The sequence below is a fragment of the Bombina bombina genome, chromosome 4 (assembly GCF_027579735.1).
Source record: "Bombina bombina isolate aBomBom1 chromosome 4, aBomBom1.pri, whole genome shotgun sequence".
In the NCBI taxonomy this organism is placed as follows: domain Eukaryota; kingdom Metazoa; phylum Chordata; class Amphibia; order Anura; family Bombinatoridae; genus Bombina; species Bombina bombina.
In genome coordinates, this window is record NC_069502.1 from 360,735,608 (window position 1) to 360,747,909 (window position 12,302).

At 43.1% G+C, this 12,302-nt stretch overlaps 1 protein-coding gene across 1 annotated transcript in view; it reads left to right on the forward strand.

The window, feature by feature from the left end:
* Window positions 1–12,302, forward strand: part of SERPINI1 (serpin family I member 1) — a 229,498-nt gene that overhangs the window by 182,151 nt on the left and 35,045 nt on the right. Inside the window, exon 7 of the mRNA XM_053710113.1 lies at window positions 81–167. Coding sequence (XP_053566088.1) covers window positions 81–167 — 87 coding nt within the window. The remainder of the gene's footprint in view (window positions 1–80; window positions 168–12,302) is intronic.

Consider the following 12,302-nt stretch of genomic DNA (forward strand, 5'->3'; position numbering starts at 1 on the left):
CACCATTATAATGTGTTAGTAGTATTTTATGTGCATTCAGTGTTCTTTCTCTCTTGCTTTATTCTTTTTTTTTTAAACAGAAAACAAGGATCTATTCGTTGACAAAATGGTCCACAAATCTTTTCTAGAGATTAATGAAGATGGGTCTGAAGCTGCTGCAGCCTCTGGTAAAGTTTAATGTCCATGTCTTTTATGTAATTCTTACAGCCATAACCTTTCACATGATGATGTATGGTTCTTCTCTTCTTCATCCTGCTTCTTACAGTGTGATAAAACCTTTTCCTTTACAGTTGGTTAATAAACTGCCTGTATATTCTCCTGCAGTTTATGTGGTAGAAACAATTTTTTTGCAAGGAGAAATGTGTAAAATAGTTGTTCGGTTTGTGCTAGTGTTACAAGTTGAAAGTAAAATGTTTTTAGACGAGAACTAACCAGATGCACGCAAAAAGCCGGAATTTAAATATCGCAAACGTGTTAACGTATTTCCCCCAGACTTCAATGGAGCGCAAAAAGTTGGGAAAAACACCTTTGAAATATTTCACATTTCAATGTTCTTCACATAACAGTTAAACAGAGCTCTGAAATTGCGCTAACCAGACGCACGCTAAATCAAATTGCACTCAAGCAAACGTGTTAACTTTTTACTCATAATATGTGTACTACATCCGATGAGCAAAGAACTGCAATATACCCATTATCGTTTGCACGCAACCGTTAGTGCGCCACTCATAATCTAGCCCATAATGTGTAGAGAGTAGCTGATTCTGTGGTTTAGGCAGTACAGATTTTTTCTTTCCTAAGATATGGTGAATCCACGGCTTGAGTAATTACTGTTGGGAATATCACTCCTGGCCAGCAGGTAGGAGTCAAAGAGCCCCTCAGTTAAATTGCGAAGTATCACTCCCTTATCCACAACCCCCAGTCATTCTCTTTGCCTTCGGTGCATGGAGGAGGTGAAATTTAGGTGTCTGAAGAAAAATTTTGATTTAATCTAAAAGCATGTTTTGGGGTATAGCCGTATTCCACGTCATTCCTTGCAGTCGGGTAGTGGTGGCTTTAAAGCAGTTAGGAACTTGGAAAGAGGTACTTACTGTGTTTTCTTAACAATTGTTGCTCTAGTTTAGAAAGCAAGAATTGGCTACTCTGTTCTTTCTTTTTCAAAAGTCTCTGTGAAGAACTGTGTCTTCTCATCTACATGCCGGACAGCGGAGCAGGTAAGTGCTTTTTCTTCCAGTTGGGGAGACCATGCACTTAACAAATTAAGACACTGCTTTTTTTATTGGGACATAGATAATCCTGTTGTATGGGTTACACTGGGGCATGAAGCAGGCACTGTAGCATGTGTGATACTAACATTTAAACTCTTTTAAAAAGAAATGGTAAAATGTTTTTATTAGGTTTTATTTAATGACACATATTTAATTGATAAAACAAATCAAGTTTAAACTCAAAGTAAGGCTGAATTTTCGATTTCAGCAGCTTATTCATTTCCCTATTGCTATAACATAAAACGATGCAGCCTTTTAAACTGTCCGGTTTGAAAAGAAAATGTTATTTCTGGTACTCTGTGTACCAGGAAGCTATTTCTCTTGTAAAGGTGTATCCAGTCCACGGGTTCATCCATTACTTGTGGGATATTCTCCTTCCCAGCAGGAAGCTGCAAGAGGACACCCACAGCAGAGCTGTCTATATAGCTCCTCCCCTAACTGCCACCGCCAGTCATTCTCTTGCAGCTCTCGACAAGAAAGGAAGTATCAAGAGAGATGTGGTGACTTAGTGTAGTTTTTACCTTCAATCAAAGTTTATTTTTAAATGGTACCGGCGTTGTACTGTTTTTACTCTCAGGCAGAAATTGGAAGAAGACTTCTGCCTGGAGGTTTGATGATCTTAGCGGTTTGTAACTAAGGTCCATTGCTGTTCTCACACATAACTGAAGAGTATGGAAAGAAAACTTCAGTTGGGAGGACGGTCTGCAGGTTGCCTGCTTTGAGGTATGTTCAGTATATTTTTTTCTAGAGAGATAAGGTCTAGAAAATGCTGACAGTGCCTGGTATATTTAAGGTAAGCCTGATACAGTGATTTAACAACAGCTGGGATCATGCTTGCAAAAAGGGATAATATTCATGTTAATACCTATATTACTTAGTGTAAAAACGTTTGCATGATCATCCATTACTTATGGAATATATCTCTTCCTAACAGGAAGCTGCAAGAGGATCACCCAAGCAGAGCTGCTATATAGCTCCTCCCCTCACATGTCATATTCAGTCATTCTCTTGCAGCCTAACTAAAGATAGGTCGCTGTGAGAGGTCTGTGGTGTTTTTTAACTTAGTTTATTTCTACAATCAAAAGTTTGTTATTTTAAATGGCACCGGAGTGTGCTGTTTGTTCTCAGGATGCATTAGAAGAAGAATCTGCCTGCGTTTTCTATGATCTTAGCAGACGTAACTAAGATCCACTGGCTGTTCTCATCTGAGGAGTGAGGTAACTTCAGAAAAGGGGAATAGCATGCAGGGCCCCCCTGCAAATGAGGTATGTGCAGTAAATTATTTTTCTGAGGAATGGAATTGACTGAGAAAATACTGCTGATACCAATGTAAAGTAAGTTCAGCCTTAAATGCAGTGATAGCGACTGGTATTAGGCTGATGAGTGTGTGTACACTGAATGTATTTTTCTAAGGAATGGAATTGACTCTGAAAATACTGTTAATACTGAAATAATGTATGAGCCTTAACTGCAGTAAAAGCGACTGGTAGCAGGCTTATTAATAACAATTCATAACTTTTCAAATGTATGTTTAAAACGTTTACTGGCATGTTAATCGTTTTTTGTGAGGTACTTGGTGATAAAACTTATTGGGGTATGATTTTTACCACATGGCCATCTTTGTTTTCTGCATAGAAACAGTTATCTGAGCTTCCCCACTGTTGTAATATGAGTGGGTGGGGCCTATTTTAGCGCTTTTTTGCGCAGAAAATTCAGTCACAATCTGTCTACTTCATCCTCCATGATCCAGATCGTCTCTAGAGAGCTCAGGGGTCTTCAAAATTCATTTTGAGGGAGGTAATCAGTCACAGCAGACCTGTGACAGTGTGTTTTGACTGTGATAAAAATGTTAATTATTAAATTGTTATCCGTTTTTGGGTATTAAGGGGTTAATCATCCATTTGCTGGTGGGTGCAATCCTTTGCTAACTTAATACATTTACTGTGAAAAATTGGTTGCTATAACTATTTTGGTTCATTGTTATTTCAACTGTGACAGCTTTTTGTGCTTCTTAAAGGCACAGTAGCGTTTTTTATATTGCTTGTAAATTTATTTAGAAAAGTTTTTCCAAGCTTGCTAGTCTCATTGCTAGTCTGTTTAAACATGTCTGACACAGATGAATCTCTTTGTTCACTATGTTTAAAGGCCAATGTGGAGCCCAATAGAAATTTGTGTACTAATTGCATTGATGTTACTTTAAATAAAAGTCAATCTTTACATGTAAAGAAATTATCACCAGACAACGAGGGGGAAGTTATGCCGACTAACTCTCCTCACGTGTCAGTACCTTCGCCTCCCGCTCAGGAGGTGCGTGATTTTGTGGCGCCAAGTACATCAGGGAGGCGCTTACAAATCACTTTGCAAGACATGGCTACTGTTATGACAGAAGTATTATCTAAATTGCCAGAATTAAGAGGCAAGCGCGATAGCTCTGGGTTAAGGACAGAGCGCGCGGATGAGGTGAGAGCCATGTCAGATACTGCGTCACAGTTTGCAGAACATGAAGACGGAGAGCTTCATTCTGTGGGTGACGGATCTGATCCAGGGAGACTGGATTCAGAGATTTCTAATTTTAAATTTAAGCTTGAGAACCTCCGCATATTGCTAGGGGAGGTATTAGCGGCTCTGAATGATTGTAACACGGTTGCAATTCCAGAAAAATTATGTAGGTTGGATAGATACTATCCGGTACCGGTGTGTACTGACGTGTTTCCTATACCTAAAAGGCTTACAGAGATTATTAGCAAGGAGTGGGATAGACCTGGTGTGCCTTTTTCCCCTCCTCCCATATTTAGGAAAATGTTTCCTATAGACGCCACCACACGAGACTTATGGCAGACGGTCCCTAAGGTGGAGGGAGCAGTTTCTACTTTAGCTAAGCGTACCACTATCCCGGTGGAGGATAGTTGTGCCTTTTCAGATCCAATGGATAAGAAATTAGAGGGTTACCTTAAGAAAATGTTTGTTCAACAAGATTTTATCTTACAGCCCCTTGCATGCATTGCGCCTGTCACTGCTGCGGCGGCATTCTGGTTTGAGTCTCTGGAAGAGGCCATTCGCACAGCTCCATTGGATGAAATTATAAACAAGCTTAAAGCACTTAAGCTAGCTAACGCATTTGTTTCTGATGCCGTCGTACATTTAACCAAACTTACGGCTAAGAACTCCGGATTCGCCATCCAAGCGCGCAGAGCGCTATGGCTTAAATCCTGGTCAGCTGACGTGACTTCTAAATCTAAATTGCTTAATATTCCTTTCAAAGGGCAGACCTTATTCGGGCCCGGCTTGAAAGAAATTATAGCTGACATTACGGGAGGTAAGGGCCATGCTCTACCTCAGGACAGGGCCAAATCAAAGGCCAAACAGTCTAATTTTCGTGCCTTTTGTAACTTCAAGGCAGGAGCAGCATCAACTTCCTCCGCTCCAAAACAGGAAGGAGCTGTTGCTCGTTACAGGCAGGGCTGGAAAGTTAACCAGTCCTGGAACAAGGGCAAGCAGGCCATGAAACCTGCTGCTGCCCCTAAGACAGCATGAAGAGAGGGCCCCCTATCCGGAAACGGATCTAGTGGGGGGCAGACTTTCTCTCTTCGCCCAGGCTTGGGCAAGAGATGTCCAGGATCCCTGGGCATTGGAGATCATATCTCAGGGATATCTCCTGGACTTCAAAACTTCTCCTCCTCGAGGGAGATTTCATCTTTCAAGGTTATCAGCAAACCAAATAAAGAAAGAGGCGTTTCTACGCTGTGTACAAGACCTCTTACTAATGGGGGTGATCCACCCAGTTCCGCGGACGGAACACGGGCAAGGATTCTATTCAAATCTATTTGTGGTTCCCAAGAAAGAGGGAACCTTCAGACCAATCTTGGACTTAAAAATCCTAAACAAATTCCTAAGAGTTCCATCATTCAAAATGGAAACTATTCGAACCATCCTTCCCATGATCCAAGAGGGTCAGTACATGACCACAGTGGACTTAAAGGATGCCTACCTTCACATACCGATTCACAAGGATCATTATCGGTACCTAAGATTTGCTTTCCTAGACAGGCATTACCAGTTTGTAGCTCTTCCCTTCGGATTAGCTACGGCTCCAAGAATCTTTACAAAAGTTCTGGGCTCACTTCTGGCGGTACTAAGACCGCGAGGCATAGCGGTGACTCCGTACCTAGACGACATTCTGATACAAGCGTCAAGTTTTCAAACTGCCAAGTCTCATACAGAGATAGTTCTGGCATTTCTGAGGTCGCATGGGTGGAAGGTGAACGTGGAAAAGAGTTCTCTATTACCACTTACAAGGGTTCCCTTTCTAGGGACTCTTATAGATTCTGTAGAGATGAAAATTTACCTGACAGAGGCCAGGTTATCAAAACTTCTAAATGCTTGCCGTGTCCTTCATTCCATTCCACACCCGTCAGTAGCTCAGTGCATGGAAGTAATCGGCTTAATGGTAGCGGAAATGGACATAGTACCATTTGCGCGCCTGCATCTCAGACCACTGCAATTGTGCATGCTAAGTCAGTGGAACGGGGATTACTCAGATTTGTCCCCCCTACTAAATCTGGATCAAGAGACCAGAGATTCTCTTCTATGGTGGCTTTCTCGGCCACATCTGTCCAAGGGGATGACCTTTCGCAGGCCAGATTGGACGATTATAACAACAGACGCCAGCCTTCTAGGCTGGGGCGCAGTCTGGAACTCCCTGAAGGCTCAGGGATTATGGACTCAGGAGGAGAAACTCCTCCCAATAAATATTCTGGAATTAAGAGCAATATTCAATGCTCTCCTAGCTTGGCCTCAGTTAGCAACTCTGAGGTTCATCAGATTTCAGTCGGACAACATCACGACTGTGGCTTACATCAACCATCAAGGGGGAACCAGAAGTTCCCTAGCGATGTTGGAAGTCTCAAAGATAATTCGCTGGGCAGAGTCTCACTCTTGCCACCTGTCAGCGATTTACATCCCAGGCGTGGAGAACTGGGAGGCGGATTTTCTAAGTCGCCAGACTTTTCATCCGGGGGAGTGGGAACTTCATCCGGAGGTCTTTGCTCAACTGATTCATCGTTGGGGCAAACCAGATCTGGATCTCATGGCGTCTCGCCAGAACGCCAAGCTTCCTTGTTACGGATCCAGGTCCAGGGACCCGGGAGCGGTGCTGATAGATGCTCTGACAGCCCCTTGGGTCTTCAACATGGCTTATGTGTTTCCACCATTCCCGATGCTTCCTCGTTTGATTGCCAAGATCAAACAGGAGAGAGCTTTGGTGATTCTGATAGCGCCTGCGTGGCCACGCAGGACCTGGTATGCAGACCTAGTGGACATGTCGTCCTGTCCACCGTGGTCTCTGCCTCTGAGACAGGACCTTCTAATTCAGGGTCCTTTCAACCATCCAAATCTAATTTCTCTGAGGCTGACTGCATGGAGATTGAACGCTTGATTCTATCAAAGCGTGGCTTCTCGGAGTCGGTTATTGATACCTTAATACAGGCTAGGAAGCCTGTTACCAGAATAATTTACCATAAGATATGGCGTAAATATTTATATTGGTGCGAATCCAAGAGTTACTCATGGAGTAAGGTTAGGATTCCTAGGATATTGTCCTTTCTACAAGAGGGTTTAGAAAAGGGCTTATCTGCTAGTTCGTTAAAGGGACAGATTTCTGCTCTGTCTATTCTTCTACACAAACGTCTGGCTGAAGTTCCAGACGTTCAGGCTTTTTGTCAGGCTTTAGCTAGGATTAAGCCTGTGTTTAAGACTGTTGCTCCGCCGTGGAGCTTAAACTTAGTTCTTAACGTTCTTCAAGGCGTTCCATTTGAACCCCTTCATTCCATTGATATCAAGCTGTTATCCTGGAAGGTTCTGTTTTTGATGGCTATTTCCTCGGCTCGAAGAGTCTCTGAGTTATCTGCCTTACATTGTGATTCTCCTTATCTGATTTTTCATTCAGACAAGGTAGTTCTGCGTACTAAACCTGGCTTCTTACCTAAGGTAGTTACTAACAGGAATATCAATCAAGAGATTGTTGTTCCATCACTGTGTCCTAACCCTTCTTCAAAGAAGGAACGACTTTTGCATAATCTGGACGTAGTCCGTGCCCTGAAGTTCTATTTGCAGGCAACTAAAGATTTTCGTCAAACTTCTTCCCTGTTTGTCGTTTACTCTGGACAGAGAAGAGGTCAAAAGGCTTCGGCTACCTCTCTCTCTTTTTGGCTTCGTAGCATAATACGTTTAGCCTATGAGACTGCTGGACAGCAGCCTCCTGAAAGGATTACAGCTCATTCTACTAGAGCTGTGGCTTCCACCTGGGCCTTTAAAAATGAGGCCTCTGTTGAACAGATTTGCAAGGCTGCAACTTGGTCTTCACTTCACACTTTTTCAAAATTTTACAAATTTGACACTTTTGCTTCTTCGGAGGCTATTTTTGGGAGAAAGGTACTTCAGGCAGTGGTTCCTTCTGTTTAATGTTCCTGCCTTGTCCCTCCCTTCATCCGTGTACTTTGGCTTTGGTATTGGTATTCCATAAGTAATGGATGACCCGTGGACTACACTTAACAAGAGAAAACATAATTTATGCTTACCTGATAAATTTATTTCTCTTGTAGTGTAGTCAGTCCACGGCCCGCCCTGTCTTTAAGGCAGATCTAAATTTTAATTAAACTCCAGTCACCCTATGGTTTCTCCTTTCTCATCTGCTTTGGTTGAATGACTGAATATGACATGTGAGGGGAGCAGCTATATAGCAGCTCTGCTTGGGTGATCCTCTTGCAGCTTCCTGTTAGGAAGAGATATATTCCATAAGTAATGGATGACCCGTGGACTGACTACACTACAAGAGAAATAAATTTATCAGGTAAGCATAAATTATGTTTTTCCACAAAGCTTGTTAGATTACTCCTAGGAGTACTTTTTTAAGGTCCCCTGACTTTGAGTGCATGGTGGGAGGGGCCTGTTTTCAGTCTGATACATCCAGCATCCATGAAGGAGTCCACTGGCTTATAGGACCTCTATAGAGGGTTTTTTCCTGCAAAAATCGTTTTTAAGGGCAGGTAGGAGCCACACAGAGCATTTTACTGTTTGGTAAGAGTGCCGTCCTTTTTTCGTGGTGTGCTAACTTTTAATAACACTTTGGATAATAAAGAAGCTTTATTTTATACTCATTTATTGGTGCCAGTCTGGGTTTTTCTCTGTTTGGTACCATACGCTCATTAAGGTACCCACAGGGCACATTATGAGTATACACGGGCATAGCTTGACATCCACATGAGAGGCCAGAAACTGGATACTTTTTGACAGGAACGGGGACTGTTCATAGAGCAAGGAGCTAGCGCCTGAAAATCAGCAAGATTCAAATCCACAACTTCAAGTAAGTGAACTTTACTATAGTACACATCAGTTGATTGTGAATGTGTTTAAACATGATCGAAGATTTGAAGGCGGCTATACGCTGTTATATGCAGCATTATCACTGAGATTCATCACTTGCATCAATAATAATCTTTTTTCTCCGAGTCAAATAAGTGGTTTAACAAGTGGTTAAAGCTATTCATTGGTATTATTTATAGATCGACCTTTTGGAGGGAGGAAGGAGTCACATATAGTGTGTTTGACTGTTTGTTAACAGGTTTAATGTTTTTCTAATTCGTTTTTGGACTTGAGGGGTTAATCATCCATTTGCAAGTGGGTGCAATGCTGCTTTAGTCCCTTATACACACTGTAAAAATTTCGTAGAGTTTACTAATTTTTTTCACTGTTTTGCAGTTTATGTGGAGACGGTCCCTAAGTTGGAGGGAGCAGTCCCTACCCTAGCTAAGCGTACAACTATTCCTGTCGAGGACAGTTGTGCTTTCCTAGATCCTATGGATAAGAAATTAGAGGGTTTCCTTAAGAAAATCTTTATACAACAAGGTTTTATTCTCCAGCCTCTTGCATGCATTGCCCCAGTCACTGCTGCAGCAGCTTTCTGGTTCGAGTCTCTGGAGGAGGCTTTACAGGTAGAGACCCCGTTGGATGATATCCTTGACAGGCTTAAAGCTCTTAAATTGGCCAATTCATTTATTTCTGATGCCGTTTTTCATTTATCCAAGCTAACGGCTAAAAATTCAGGTTTTGCCATTCAGGCACGTAGGGCTCTATGGTTTAAATCCTGGTCAGCTGATGTCACTTCAAAGTCTAAACTTCTCAAGATCCCCTTCAAAGGGCAGACCCTATTTGGGCCTGGACTGAAGGAGATCATTTCTGATATTACTGGAGGAAAAGGCCACGCCCTTCCCCAGGATAGGTCCAACAAGTTAAGGACCAAACAGACTAATTTTCGTTCCTTTCGAAACTTCAAGAGTGACGCAGCTTCATCTTCTTCTTCTACAAAACAAGAGAGAAATTTTGCCCAGTCCAAGCCAGTCTGGAGACCTAACCAGGCTTGGAACAAGGGGAAACAGGCCAAAAAGCCTGCTGCTGCCTCTAAGACAGCATGAAGGAGTAGCCCCCGATCCGGGACCGGATCTAATGGGGGGCAGACTTTCTCTCTTCGCCCAGGCTTGGGCAAGAGACGTCCAGGATCCCTGAGCTCTGGAGATTGTTTCCCAGAGATATCTTATGGATTTCAAAGCTTCATCTCCAAAGGGGAGATTTCATCTCTCACAATTATCTGCAAACCAGATAAAGAGAGAGGCATTCTTACATTGCGTTCAAGACCTACTAATTATGGGAGTGATCCACCCAGTTCCAAAGGAGGAACAGGGGCAGGGCTTCTATTCAAATCTGTTTATAGTTCCCAAGAAAGAGGGAACTTTCAGACCAATCTTGGATCTCAAGATCCTAAACAAATTTCTCAGGGTCCCATCCTTCAAGATGGAGACTATTCGAACCATCCTCCCTATGATCCAGGAGGGTCAATATATGACTACCGTGGATTTAAAGGATGCTTATCTACATATTCCGATACACAGGGATCATCATCAGTTTCTCAGGTTCGCCTTCCTAGACAGGCATTACCAGTTTGTGGCTCTTCCCTTCGGGTTAGCCACGGCACCAAGAATCTTTACGAAGTTTATAGGGTCCCTTCTGGTGGTTCTAAGACCGCGGGGTATAGCAGTAGCCCCTTACCTAGACGACATCCTGATACAGGCGTCAACTTTTCAAATCGCCAGGTCCCATACGGACATTGTTCTGGCATTCCAAAGGTCTCACGGGTGGAAGGTGAACGAAGGAAAGAGTTCTCTCTCACTTCTCACAAGAGTTTCCTTCCTAGGAACTCTGATAGATTCAGTAGAAATGAAGATTTATCTGACAGAGGTCAGGTTGTCAAAACTTCTAACTCCCTGCCGTGCTCTTTATTCCATTTCTCGTCCGTCAGTGGCTCAGTGTATGGAGGTAATCGGATTAATGGTAGCGGCAATGGACATAGTTCCGTTTGTCCACCTACATCTCAGACCACTGCAACTTTGCATGCTCAATCAGTGGAATGGGGATTACACAGATTTTCCCCTCTACTAAATCTGGATCAAGAGACCAGGGATTCTCTTCTCCGGTGGCTATCTCGGGTCCATCTGTCCAAGGGAATGAGTTTCCGCAGGCCAGAATGGACTATAGTAATGACAGATGCCAGCCTTCTGGGCTGGGGTGCAGTCTGGAACTCCCTGAAGGCTCAGGGTTCGTGGACTCAGGAGGAGGCCCTCCTTCCGATAAACATTCTGGAACTAAGAGCGATATTCAATGCTCTTCAGGCTTGGCCTCAGCTAGCGGAGGTCAGGTTCATCAGATTTCAGTCGGATAACATCACGACTGTAGCCTATATCAACCATCAGGGGGGAACAAGGATCCCCCTGGCAATGTTAGAGGTTTCAAAGATAATTCTATTGGCAGAGGTTCACTCTTGCCATCTCTCAGCTATCCATATCCCAGGAGTTGAGAAGTGGGAGGTGGATTTTCTAAGTTGGCAGACTTTTCATCCGGGGGAGTGGGAGCTCCATCCGGAGGTATTTGCCCAGTTGATCCAACTTTGGGGCAAACCAGAACTGGATCTCATGGCGTCTCGTCAGAACGCCAAGCTTCCTTGTTACGGGTCCAGGTCCAGGGATCCCAAGGCAGCGCTGATAGATGCTCTAGCAGCGCCCTGGTCCTTCAGCCTGGCTTATGTGTTTCCACCGTTTCCTCTGCTCCCTCGTCTGATTGCCAAGATCAAGCAGGAGAGAGCTTCAGTGATCTTGATAGGCCACGCAGGACTTGGTATGCAGATCTGGTGGACATGTCATCCTTTCCACCATGGACTCTGCCGCTAAGGCAGGACCTTCTACTTCAAGGTCCCTTCAAACATCCAAATCTAATTTCTCTACGTCTGACTGCTTGGAGATTGAACGCTTGATTCTATCAAAGCGTGGTTTTTCCGAATCTGTCATTGATACCTTAATTCAGGCTTGAAAGCCTGTCACCAGGAAAATTTATCATAAGATATGGTGTTAATATCCTCATTGGTGTGAATCCAAGGGTTACTCATGGAGTAAGTTCAGGATTCCTAGGATATTATCTTGGAATCTTGGAGAAGGGTTTGTCAGCTAGTTCCTTAAAGGGACAGATTTCTGCTCTGTCTATTCTTTTGCACAAACGTCTGGCTGAGGTTCCAGACGTTCAGGCTTTAGTTAGGATCAAGCCTGTGTTTAAACCTGTTGCTCCGCCATGGAGTTTAAATTTAGTTCTTAAAGTTCTTCAAGGGGTTCCGTTTGAACCTTTGCATTCCATAGATAAAAGCTTTTATCTTGGAAAGTTCTGTTTTTAGTAGCTATCTCCTCGGCTCGAAGAGTTTCGGAGTTATCTGCTTTACAATGTGATTCCCCTTATCTGATTTTCCATGCAGATAAGTTAGTGTTGCGTACCAAACCTGGGTTTCTTCCTAAGGTGGTATCTAATAAGAATATCAATCAGGAGATTGTTGTTCCTTCACTATGTCCTAATCCTTCTTCAAAGAAGGAACGTTTATTACACAATCTTGATGTGGTTCATGATTTAAAGTTTTATTTACAAGCTACAAAGGATTTTCGTCAA